A 13,454-nucleotide genomic window follows, 5' to 3' on the forward strand; every position below is an offset into this window, starting at 1 on the left:
AAAAAAAAAAAAAAATCTCTCTTAGGTCGAGTCTTGTCAGGTTTTGCGAGGTGGTGGTTGGTTGGACCTAAAAAAGCAGGGAGGCATTTCGAGCAAACATCGCTTCTTGATCCTGTCATTAGGTTGTTCATACTTATCCCTGGTCTCTTTATTGGTTCTGCTTACGTTTTTTTTTTCTACCAGGAAATATTTAGCTGCTGCTTTTGGAACCAAATCGATTTTAATTCATTGGCTCACATTTTCATCCAGCGACGGAATGAATAATTCACTCCAAAAGTGACCTTCCGGAAACAATCATGGGCAGTAATCCAATGACGCAAACTCAAGGTCAAAGCTTTTCTATCACCCGCACTCACATGTTTGAGTTCCAGCAAAACTTGTCTGGTGAGCTCGATTCTCTTCTTGTTGACATGTTTGATAGCCACCAGGTTGCCCTGCAATCAAGACACAATGACAGCGCAAATTATTAGGATGTCAATCGATGCGATGTCTGCCAAGTGAAGACGAACAACCACGCAAATTGCCCAGAAAAAAAAAAAAAAAACCCGAAGAGAGGAAATCCAGCCACCCATCAAAACAGAAAATGTGTGATCATTTGATCCAACTATATCATCTTCCAAACCAACTTGATGGTACACTTGCTTCTAATTCAAAGGCTTTGGACCTTATTGCCATGGCAACACATCTCACATGTGTTAACACGAGCATCTGTATAATATTACTGAAATGAGTTGGGTGCAGTGCTAAAAACTTTGTCCCGAGCTTGTCCTGTATCGCGGGCGCAACGCTAAAGCAGCCACGTATTTATTGCTGTGATTGGTTAACTTTCGGACTATTTTTTTGTTGGTAACGTTTCTTCCAGCTTGGAATATCCTCAATGCGCAACGCTGTTAACCACTCGGCAAATGACTAATGAACGGAAGACAAGTACACTACGGGACATACATGCTTGAGTGTCTGGTCCGCAGACCCGAGGCACCGGACGGCTGCGTAGGAGCTCAGAGAGGCAAGGTGAGCCCATTTCAAGATTTGAAAACAAATAGTATGATCTTAAAGAGAACTCTAAAATGTATCGAGAGTCAGTGAAGGGATGCCTGAGTAGGACTTATGTGCTCTCTTTTACAAGTAGCAGTCACGAGGCGAGCAGCAGCATTCTGGACCAACTGGAGATGCTTCATGGAGGATCGGGCGACTCCAAAGTAAAGTGAATGACAGTAATCCAGCCGAGATTTATTAACAACCATAATTACAAGTACAAATATGTCGAAATGGACAGAGGCGTCCCTGGTTTATGGCAGAGTTCGGTCTGCATCGCAAATTTGCAAGGTATGTGTCCCAGAAGAGATCTTAGCGGTCCCTCCATATTCATGATGAGCCGCAGTTTTTCCTTACGTCTTCCTTACGTCATTATGTGAGATGTAGCGCTGATTAAATGCACCGTATATACAGCCGGTAATTGCTATTTGCTTGCCACAGTGAATGAAAATCTTTAATAATCGCTGCCATGCAGCCTAACTCACACAAAGGCAAAAATAATCATTCTCATTATTAAGGCACTTATGTTTGTCGTTTTCCCTCGCGCCTCCTCCGCCATAAACAAACAAATTAAAGTCAGCAACAAGTTGATTGTCATGTCCGGACTGCAAGGCGGCAGTGTCGAAAGAGGCAGGGAGGAGGAGGGGGAAAAAAAAAGGGAATACTGACGCATTCTGCAGCTCACATTAAAAGCAACTACCTAAATTCGCCCACACGCTTTCTCCTCTCCAGCTTTCTCGGCGACCATGCGCATGCGTAGGTGGCAAAAGAGTGAGTCGAAGATGTCAGAACTCACCAAGCCTTACCTTAAAATAGCCCGTTTTTGCAAAGAGCTGATATTTTCCATGAGCGGTTATCAGAGAGCCGTAGCTGGAGCCTCTCTGAGGAGAAAGACATAAAAAAATAGTCTTAGCCTTGAGTCCATTTTGAGCAAAAGAGGATTACATTCCGTCCACTTTGGACGGCGTCGCTTAGCTGCAAAATAAATTCATGAAAAACTGAAGTCTATTCGGGTCTGCAAAAATAGCAGTTCAAGGTCTGTCCTCACAGTGTGAATCAGTGCGTTGCGGAGGCAGCGTGTGCAGACGCCGAGCATCAACATTTTCACGACTGCGGAGAATGCAAAAAAAACTGGGCGCCCGGCGTACATTGGAAACTATGATCTGGAAAAGACATCTACGTTACACTGGGCTTCAAACGATTAAGCATATGCTATTGTTTTCCAAAACCGACCTTGTTGTTTAATGTTTACAGTGAAACACATGTTCCATTTTCCTCAACAATGAAATGAGCTTCTGTAGTAATGGCGATACTCGTGATCAAATCCATTCAAAATCCAGTGGCGAAAGTTGTGATGCAAGCAAAGCCCCCCCCCACCCCAAAAAAAATGGGAGACACTCCATAGAATTAGTCTTCAAATTCTGAAAGCACATCACTTTGCCGTTTTACATCACACTGAATTTTTATTGCCGGGAAATATACAGCGACCCTCGTCGCCCCCTCCCAACTCATCCCCCGGGCGGTTGTGGGCCGAGGCTCAACCCGCAGAAGATGCATGAGCCCTCAGACAACAGAACCCGATACTCGAAGAACGCGACAAGGTATTACAGATGCAAGGACCTGCGCCAGGCAAAAGCTTCTTATTTCAACCATCACTTCATCTGTTTTTTCGCCACCACAAACTCAGCCACCTTCGATAGACCACTGGCAAAACAACCCGGGAAGTGCCAACAAAAAAAAGATTTGGACTCTTTCGCCAAAAAAAATGGGAGACACTCCATAGAATTAGTCTTCAAATTCTGAAAGCACATCACTTTGCCGTTTTACATCACACTGAATTTTTATTGCCGGGAAATATACAGCGACCCTCGTCGCCCCCTCCCAACTCATCCCCCGGGCGGTTGTGGGCCGAGGCTCAACCCGCAGAAGATGCATGAGCCCTCAGACAACAGAACCCGATACTCGAAGAACGCGACAAGGTATTACAGATGCAAGGACCGGCGCCAGGCAAAAGCTTCTTATTTCAACCATCACTTCATCTGTTTTTTCGCCACCACAAACTCAGCCACCTTCGATAGACCACTGGCAAAACAACCCGGGAAGTGCCAACAAAAAAAAGATTTGGACTCTTTCGGGACTGCTTACTTTTCACCAAACAAATGAACGCTTCTGGATTCCTGGCAGAGAAACACCCGGCTGCCATAAGAGCTGACAGACGAGCAACAACTTCTTAATTTGCGCCGTGGAGGCTCTGCCAAGCGACACCGCCACAGAAGGCAATATAACGTCGAGAGTGACGATGACATTTTCAGGTCTGCCAGCTGTAATATGAGCTCATGTGGGCGTGTCGCCGCCCGTCTGCCTCTCAACAATTGCGAAAAGTGCTTTGGAAGTCTGTCTCTTGAACCTCCTGCGGACAATTTGTATTCATTTGTTAGCCCCGCTGTAATTAAATCACGGCGGTGAAATACGATGGCTGGCTTTCACCTGCGAGAGCGTGAGACGACTGCCGGCTCGTTTGTGGTATTTATTGGGGCTCTCAAACTGGAGGTCCTCCCAGCGAATCCTCCACAGCATTCCGGCGAGCTCTTTCTCCAACTTGAGTTTCCTACAAAAGGGGGAAAGTGGAACGGCGGTAAAATCAACCAGGGGGTAACAGCGATGCCAAGATCAGAGCAAAACCTCTCAAGTGTGGTGGCTTTACTGTATATTGTTTTAAAAGAGAGTGCATGACAATCATAAAAAAAAAAACCCGAAAAGAAAATGTTCCTGTGTCCTTTAGTTTGTAACTGCAGAAATTGTGGTTTGAAGCAAGGCGACAGACAGTGTCACAAATACTCGTAAAGGTTGATGATAGAGTAAGAGAGACATCGTCAAGTTGGAATGCTAGCTTTGTAACGTTCATCCATCCGTCCATTTTCTAATCCGCTTCTCTTCTTGAGACTCGCGGGCATGCTGGAGCCTATCCCAGCCCCCCTGAACTGGTCGCCATCCAATCGCAGGGCACACCGAGACGAACGACCATTCGCGCTCTCAGTCACCCCTACGGACAATTTCGAGTGTTCCATTAAACCTGCCATGCATGTTTTTGGAATGTGGGAGGAAACCGGAGTACCCGGAGAAAACCCACGTGGGCATTGGGAGAAGATGCAAACTTCACACAAGGAAGGCCGGAGCCGGAATCGAACTCCGCACCTCCGCGCTGTGAGGCGGACGTGCTCACCAGTCAACTATTCAAAGCAACCTGGTCTTGTGTAGAAAAAGTAACACAGCTCGCAGGGTTTTTTTTTTTCAGGGCACTTTTAAGTCCCCCCCCCATGTTTCCCCAAAACCTGCATGTTCGTTTTATTGATCACTCTTGATTGCAAAGTGTCTCAATCAAGGTTTCGTGGTGGCAACAATTTTCAAATGATGATATCTCTGAGAATAAAAAGATCACTCGGATTGAATTGGCCATGGGAGACTGGCCAGTAAGTTCAAGAAACGAAAGATGTGCAACAGCAGGGGAAGACAAATATCTTCACCGTCTAACCAGATGCATTAATTCTTGAGAATGTGCGACAGGTCTGGTGTTATTTTTGAGCATCACTCTGGCAAACGCAGAGCACCGCAGAGGGGAGGCATCTTTCCAGCGAATCGTCCAAAGCCTTCCACTTTTTTTTTTTTGTACGTGTGTCTGTTTGTGTTTCGACAGACGCGAGTAAAATCCTTTTCACCGCCCCCCCCCAAAAAAAATGACAAACGAGCAGAGCACACACATTCCCGACACCGTCTAAAAGGTGTAAAACACTTCCAGATGGCTGCGAGAAATTATTGCAGCGCTTGCAGATTGCGTTTGAGCCTCTTTTCAACCTTGTTTTTTTTTTTTTTTCATGTGGAAAAAACATCACTTGTTTGATGCTTGTTTGTGTCTACAAATAAATATTGCCGAAGCTGCCGGTGTGCATCCAATTTGAGGACAAGAAACAACATCAAACCAGCGGTGCTCCCCTTGCCCCATCCACTCCGAAAAAAAAAAGCATATATATATATATATATATATATATATTTTTTTTTTTTTTCTATTTAAAGAGCCTGGTTCAGAGACCTCTGGCAGCCCGAGTAGCAAAGTGTGGGGCTCCACAGTGGGCCTATTGTTTCCTAAGTCCCATATGTGAATACCTCTGCTGGAGCAGGCCCTCCATTAAAACATCAGAGCCAGAGCAGCTCTGCTTAACGTCCGCCTCACAACCGCCGCTGCGCACACACACACTCCAAAATCAACCGAGACAGGCTGCGTGGCCATCCCGCTGAAATCGGTGTACAGTTCGATCTTACAAATACGATTGTTGACTTTTGCGAAACTAAAATTCCGATTATCCTAAGCCCTTCAATCTATTTCGATCACCTGCCACTTGAAATGGACAAAAAAATGTTGGTTGATGCAAGACAAAGCAACACAGGGGAGGAAGCATTCCATTCAGACAGATTGTTTTTATTAAACTGGCTTCAAAAAATGTCACCGTTGCATATATTTCACAGAGATAACACACGTTTTTGTCAACAATGACCCATTTTCCAAGTAGTAAAAATATCCCTTTATATAGTTCACAGTATAGTATTATTTTTCCACCAATCCCGCAATTGCATGACCCCAGCGCTTAGACATATCCGAGTATAAAATCTTTTTGTTACATTCGTTAAAAACACAAAACAGCAGCACTGAATACATCACGGATAGAAATGGTTCGATATACTGTATTCTTTCCCTATGTTTTCATTGAAATACTCGGCCAAATAAATAATCGTTCTGATCATCAGAAACTCTGGCTCCGACCGGACGATTCGAGAAGAAGTCAAATCGAGCGTTTTAGTGGTGATTTGTAGATCAAGTAGTGAAGACAGCAGCGTGTTGGTCTTGCGTGATGGCGGGCCGGGCCACTGTGCCGCGCGCCTCCGTGTCCGTCGGCAAAGCTCCACTGGCGTCTGCGAGAACAGAGAGCCACTTGTGAGCGTTCGCCATCAAACATCCGGAAAGCTCTCGAAATGGTGCGATTCCCAAAAGCTTTTCTGCTTGTGGTGCCCGGGCCAAGTGACTCAAATGCTTGTCCGTCAGAAAGAGTCTTCCGGAAATGATTTGGGGTGTTGTGCACAAGTCTTCGAGCGAGTTTCGTTGTTTCACGGACATGTTCCTCGAGGGACATAACGAATCTATGCGTTATCGCGGGAGTTCGTCGTAACCGTCTCCAATAAAATGGCCGCCAACTATGACGTATGCATACGTAATACAGAATACAAACATGAATTACAGAAATCGATATGTTATCATCCAGTTTAATGATTCAAATGAAAAGTTTTCCAAAAGTAGAGGGCATTTCACAACATTTACCGGCCAAGCGTCCAGGTCAATTAGTTCAAGAGGAAACCACTCTGTGCTTGTTGAACTGTGTGCTGCAAAAAGAAACAGAAAGGGTGAACTGTTATTATGATGATTTTTTTTTTCCCGACAGGTAAAATACACAATGTTCATGAAACAATCTAATAGAAGCTTGGCATTGAACTTGATCAACTGTGATGCAGACAGAAGGGGATTTTTTTTTTTTTTTTACCTGAGGTGGAAAGGTGTTCCTCCGGCTTTCTTCCACCATTCCTCTGATCAAAATCCATTCTGATTGGCTGCTGATTCACACTCGGCAGTGTTAATAGTCAGTAGTGCAAACGTGAGCAAATTCATCGTGTTCATCAATGAAGAAGTGAGAACCTATTTGAAGAACCGACTGATGATTCAAGTTTGGTTTGGCCTGAAGTAACCACGCACTGACGACGACTTACGGATGCCCTCGACGCCAACGAATGACGGACTGGCAACATTTTGTAAATTGCCCGCCTCTGATATACGTACGGTGCGCATACCGGAGGTGGGAGTACGTTGCATATGTGCAAGTCACGAGTATGTCTCAAGTTGTAATTTTCAAGCCTCAAGAAAGTCATAAAATCTTGCTCGGTCACAACATACGGTATGTTGGAGTGATAATAACACCAAAAAAAAAGTTTTTTTTTAATCACTGATCATACTCCAAAAACTACATCTACATCTTTAAAAATGAAACGAAAAACAACTCAGCTCATGAAATGAACGTCACAACTATTGAATCATTTAGAAGAATGCAAGTTATTTTTTCATACAAACGTCAAAACGAGTGGCGATAAATACTGAAATATGCCGAATGTGGGAGTATGTACAGGCAACAGATTTGAAAATGACAGATGTTGTTTCTGGCGCCACTCTTGTTCCCCAAAACTCTTTTTGTGTGCCAAAATGGGCAAAACGGAGAACTGATAAATTCATTCAAATTGTACAATGACAACAAGAAACTCATGACATCATCCCCTCTCGATCCGAGTCGTAGACAAGATGCACACCCCGATTTGTCATTTGTTGTCTTCCCCCCCCCCCCACAATAATTCTAAGCAATTAATGGCTAACGCAATCGTGTAAACAAAGCCACAGTTTCAATACAAAGAAGATTATTGAAAACCACCACAAACAAGCCAGTGATGAGCATCGCCAACAAGTTTTTTTTCGCAGGGTAAATGAAAACAATCATCAATCAGCAAGTTTAAATGAGTAAAATCAAACACGACAAAAAGCCCGGCAACGTTTGGGCCGCTCCCCTTCCCCCCCCCATTAAAGGAATAAAACACAGCAGGGAAGCCTTAACCCTGCCGCTTTAAGTACATTTACAAGCGGGAAAATGAATGGCCGCAATCGCACATGATGCGACTCGTGACAAAAAAGACTTCAAGACAAAACTGCGTATAGTTTCTAATTTAGTGTTGAACATGTGAGCCAACCATTTTTTTTACCCCCACCCCCACCCCAACCCCTCACATTTATCAGCCCATGTTCGCGAATCCTTAATTCAGGTGACATTTCGATTTAACCTGAGGCAAAATAAAAAAACAGCGTGAACGGACTTCATGATTATCGAGCGAGAAGCGTGTTTGGGCCCAGCGTGTGAGCTCACATGGCAGTCGAAACGCACCGACCCACTGCTTTATGATCACGGCCCGCTGAGCCGTTTCTGCGGCAACAATTGTGAAAAATACCACACGGGCACTCATTGCGGCGACCGGCCGTAAATCTCTTTCCAATCACATATCGCTTTGTCATCCCATTTAAATCACCTTCACATTTGCACGGTTGTTTCTCAGAGGCGGCGCCGAGCGAGTGCGTCAGCAACGCGCTTTCCGACTCACCTGTAAATGAGGAAACTGGAGATTCCAAAAATGATGAGCGCCAAGCCAGATCCCACCGCCACAATTCCCAGAACGGGCAGCTGACCTGGAAACAGGAGAAGGATTCCACACTCGGTTGTCTGTCATATGTTCAACAGGTGTCCACATTCATATCTTTGAGAAGGGGGCAGGGGGGGGGAAGGGGGGGAGAGGACGCTAGAACAAACACAGCTGTCACTGCCTAACTTAAGACTGTTACCACAGAATTAAAAGACACGCTTCACTTCATGCAAGATATAAATAATATTTCCATAGTCTAATTAAGACTCGGAATTCAATCTGAATAATCCAAATAATATGATTGCACTCTATTGGCAATAATAGACTGTGGAAATTGCGTGAAATTTTACACAGCTCATGAGGACATTTTCTAAAGGTCATCGAGGGAATTTGTATTCTAATCCATCTGAAGGGTTGATGGGGGGAAAAATGGCTTCTATCGTACCGTCATTGCAGGAGGGGTCATCCGTGGAAAACACACAGGGTGGGTTATCCAGCGGTGGGCCCCCACTGGGCCAGTGGATCTTCTCTGTCTGGGACCAAATGATCTCTTTCATGGTTCCGTTGTAGTAAGCAACCAGCTGCACAAAGAGATTCACATATTTGTTGGTTTTTGTTTGATATCAAGGACCAAGATATGACACGAAGATTGATTCGGTCATTTTCACTTTTTCCGTTAAGGGTCACAGGACACCTGGAGCTGAGCCCCACCGACGTGAGAGGCTGACTCGTAAGGAAGCCGCTCTTTTACAAACATGCCTGCCATTTTTCTGGGAAGACGTTCAACAAGATGTTAATGTCTGTGGAAATGTGGGTTCGATCATTCAGAAGAGCTCCAAAGCAGTGGTGTCAAACTCATTTTTTGTCGCGAGTGGGAGCCGGATTTTGACTTTGATGCTACAACATCTGTTCTCCTGCTGTGAAACATGACTCCTGACGTTCATACACGAGGGTCTTTTTTTTTGGGGGGGGGAGGGGTTGTTTTGCTTTCCCTTCATGCTTGTCGCATGTTGTGTCCTCTCTCCTTAAACCTTGAAGGCCACCGCCCCTGCGGAGGGTCATCCAAACAATGCAGATGGGGAAGGCAGTGGGGGCAGGGCCCACAAAGCCGCTGAAGGCTGTTGTCAAAAAGTGACATAAAGCCCATTATTATCTAAAAATAGCATTCGACGGCGTAGGATTCTTCCGAGATCAAAAAGTATGCGCCTATGCTCTGGTTATTTACTGTTGTATTACATAACATGCCTTCATAAGAGCACACTATGGAGCTGTATTGACTGGCAATTAACATTTTTTTTTTTTTTGGTTCCATTTAACCGAATTGACATGGGCCTCGATCTCAATATTTGATTCGATCCAAAACTAAAACGGCCTTCCGATAAAATGAAACCGTTTCGGCGATGAGTTGACTCAACAGTCGCGTTTTGGGAGGGTCAACACACAAACTTCCAAAAAGGTGTCCTCAAGTGGGAGTTTTGAAAACCGTCGGCATGAGTGCTCCCGCGTCAACAATGCATCATTTTGCAAATGCGCAAGATACACCCAGAACGGTTGAGCAGCCAAACACGGACCCGAAAAGCTGCATGAGAAGGAGAAAACCAGGCCGGCGACTGAGGTCAATCAGTCATGGAAGAGCACCAATTAAAGCCAAAGATAGATGAGAACGAGAGCTCCTGCTGACTGCCTCGAAGGACCGTGATGAAATTCTGACTGAAGTCAAATGTAGCTAACCCACTTTTATTTTTTTTGCACTCGAAGGAAAAAAAAAAAAAAAGAGGAGGGAAAAAAAACGTTTTGCAGATCACAACACACAAATATTTTCCTCTGACTGTGGTGGAATTTTGAGGTTTTAAGCATGTTATCATTAGGGAAGTTAGGACCCCAGCATTTGTCAAGATACTAATAGCCAAAGGATGTGGCTTCCACTGACACAAAACCATTTATTCTCTCTAGCCATTCTCATGCTGAATATCGGACAAGGAGATTCCGGCTGTCTTGACCGTACTGTACTACGCTGTGTGACCAGCAATAACGCAAAGGCAATAAAAAAAAAAATACAAAGAATGGGTCCACTTACCCCATACTCTCCCGTGTCCTGGTTGGTCATGGCCCAAAGGTTGATGTCTATATCCCTGGCATTTTTGTGGTCTGTGGTAACAAGACCCGTCACCCCTGGCAACAACATCCACAGCAAAGGTCTGGTCAGGCCGTGTGATCTTTCATCCCTTATTAAAATCTGAGATGCTTTTAACTCAAGGGGTGGCTTTGAGGAATAAATCTCAAGTAATGTCTCCCTCTCTTTTTACGTTGTTGGGCTCCTGCGTCTTGGTTTTTTTTTTCGGAGATGGCGGTGTTTCGTTCTCATGCTGAGAAAGGCCGACATCACTTTCTTGCAGATCCCAAAAGCCGACAGCTCATGAGGCATCACGCTGAAACGCGATGATTCACGATTTGCTCGCGGTGACGCTCTGGCCGGCGTCAACAGGAGGATGCTTCGAAACGAGCACCTTTCCGACTTCAACACTGAGAACGGGTTTCAGGATAAGTCGTCGGTAAAAATCATTCTGAAGGGGAATGTGGCCTTCAAAGTGTAAAACGTGGCCGTTTCCGCGAATGCCGGCGGCACAAAATGTCTAAAACGCTCAACGACGGCAAAAGGCCTTGGTGATACGAATGCAGCCAATGGCAGCCGGATCTCTCATTAAATATTATTGAAGCAGTGACTTGAATCAAAACGCTTTATTGACTGCACCATTATTTTGTTTAGAGGGCTTAGCATCATGCCATTTGGGCTTTAGTGCGGGCCAGTCATGTAGAGCTGACTGAGGCAACGTTCACGTGGCCCCAATTTGTGGCCATCGGAGTGTCGTTTGAGGGGTTACAACAGCTCCTTGGCCAAATAACTTCATCATTTGTGTGTGTGTGTGTGTGTGTGTGTGTGTGATGACTTTAATAAAAGAAAAAAAAACTGATTAAAAACAGAAATGTCCATAAGAAGGCAAAATATGAGCTGCTAAGGTATCGTGCGGTTCCTCCCCAATGGAGCTTTTTTTTTTAAATTTACCATTCACAAAAAATGTCAGAGAGTGATTATGAAGTTGTCTTTGATATTGTGAGTGAAAATAAACGACAAGAAAATCATGTTTATCAATACTACCATGAAATAGCATGACAAAAAAAAAAAGTTCTTACTGGCTAATTAAGTGGCCGTGCTACAAAACAGATGGGAAAGCGCATTTGCTCACCCCAGATTTGGCGGTTTTGTGTTCTCATTGTGATGTTGATGCCGTCGTTTTGAGCTCCGCCTTCAGCCAGCGTTTCGTCCAAGGCCTTTGCGTACAGCACAAAGCCATCATAGAAGCTGCCGGCGATGTAGTCCATCTGCAAGACGACGGCGGTCTTATCGAAGCGCATCGAAGGAGTCGAGCTGACTCCACATCAACTCCAAAATGATGTGCCCATCATTTCCTTGAACCTACCAGTGATGGTTCCAAATGTACACCAAAATCCTGCTGCGCTCTTGCGTGGAGTCGCCTCTGAAATTCTTTGTACTCTGGATTATCAGGAGGTCGGTATGTTATAATGAAAACGGACTAAAAGGGCACACAGAAAAACAGAGCATCATCAGAGAGAACGGTATATTGGCCGAAACGTCTTTCAGCAAAGACATTCCAAAAAAACGTAAAAAAAGCAGAATCGCATCTTCTCTGACAATTACCATGGCAACCCTCAATCGCTTTTACCTACTTCTGTGGTCTTACTTCAGTGGTCTGTAAAATGTACGCTCTACCGCTTGTGTAGTCACTTTGCAGCAATGATTTGATTTTAATTAATTCGAGCATGTTGGCAAGATGACTTTTGTTGCTGTTTACATGAAGTGCTTCCAGCCTTTGTCGATTCTCGATAAATGTGAAAGGACTGATCCAAAGTCTTCATTCAAAATGACATGTAAAGTCGTAAACCAAAATAACAGACACGTGATCAGCTAACTCCAATATTTAGAGGACGCCGATTGCAGCAAGCCACTGACGTTTTAATACTCAAACAACTGAAGTATTTCAAAAAAAAAAAAAATAATAATAATATTTGACCAGACATAAACACAAGTACATTTCCCCTTTTCGGTTCAACGTACCTTAAAGACCTTGACGGGATCGTCCCACTCGAGATCAGAGTTCTGCCAGGGTTTGCGTTCTGTCAAACTTTCGGCAAAAACATCCAAATAAAAAATGGCGTAGTTTTCTGGGTCCGGGATCTCGCTGTGGAAGAGTTTCATGATGTTCAGGAAGGTGTCCAGGGGTCCGCATATGTACACAACTGCAGCGGGAGAGAACCACAACAAGATAAGCAATTGACATCGGATCAGCCTCTTTTAATTTCACGCCTTCCGTGCCGACGGCCAAACACCGCAACATCCAAAGGATGCAGAAACTTGGAGAGGAGGAAGGACTGGTAAGTTGAAGAATGTTTCAACAAACTCCACGTAGACTGACTGCCGTGGATGTGAATTCGCCTTTGCGCAGAGAGTACCGCTTCTCCGAGTTGAAGCCGCTTGTTCAACACCTTCATGCAGGGTCGTCATGGTAACGCAAGCCATACATAGCATTGGTTCCGAGCGGACGAGGTGAACAGTCGCTCATTTTCATGAGACGAGAGATGACCCTCTCAAAACAGACTCGCTTGGGCGAGCTTTCGATAAAAGGGGAGAGAAAGTGTTGTGCACGTCTTGATCTTTTGGGCATTTTGATGACGCTAGAAAGCGAGTGCGTTTGATTTGTGCAGAGTGCATCTTTGAGGATGTGATGATCAATGTGATCAAAAACTGCACTTCGACCACTCACCATGTAGCCGACTGTAAATATAATGCCAGAGACATTTTCCCCCCCCCCACATTCTAATTTTGGCCCATACTCTTGAAGTGAGTGTAACCTCTGATACCAATCAAATCAAGTCTCCTGGTTAAATACTTAACAGACCTGTTTTTGGCCCTTTTTTTTTTGTTGTTGGAGCTCTCAGCCTTGTATTTCATGTCAAAGCCAACTGCACTTCTACACTCTTACTGTAAAGTAATTCCTAGCTTTTATAATACTTTCCGAATTAGTTTAACTGATGTTTGTTTTTGTTTTTTTTGGGGGGGGGGG

At 44.6% G+C, this 13,454-nt stretch overlaps 1 protein-coding gene across 1 annotated transcript in view; it reads right to left on the reverse strand.

The window, feature by feature from the left end:
• The window catches only part of npr2 (natriuretic peptide receptor 2), a 34,713-nt gene that overhangs the window by 14,649 nt on the left and 6,610 nt on the right, over window positions 1–13,454 (reverse strand). Inside the window, exons 2-10 of the mRNA XM_019888797.1 lie at window positions 12,449–12,630; window positions 11,793–11,906; window positions 11,559–11,694; window positions 10,391–10,485; window positions 8,759–8,894; window positions 8,275–8,359; window positions 3,523–3,643; window positions 1,842–1,916; window positions 357–434 (exon numbers count right to left, since the gene is read on the reverse strand). Coding sequence (XP_019744356.1) covers window positions 357–434; window positions 1,842–1,916; window positions 3,523–3,643; window positions 8,275–8,359; window positions 8,759–8,894; window positions 10,391–10,485; window positions 11,559–11,694; window positions 11,793–11,906; window positions 12,449–12,630 — 1,022 coding nt within the window. The remainder of the gene's footprint in view (window positions 1–356; window positions 435–1,841; window positions 1,917–3,522; window positions 3,644–8,274; window positions 8,360–8,758; window positions 8,895–10,390; window positions 10,486–11,558; window positions 11,695–11,792; window positions 11,907–12,448; window positions 12,631–13,454) is intronic.

Source organism: Hippocampus comes, unplaced genomic scaffold, assembly GCF_001891065.2.
Source record: "Hippocampus comes isolate QL1 unplaced genomic scaffold, H_comes_QL1_v1.1 scaffold347, whole genome shotgun sequence".
In the NCBI taxonomy this organism is placed as follows: domain Eukaryota; kingdom Metazoa; phylum Chordata; class Actinopteri; order Syngnathiformes; family Syngnathidae; genus Hippocampus; species Hippocampus comes.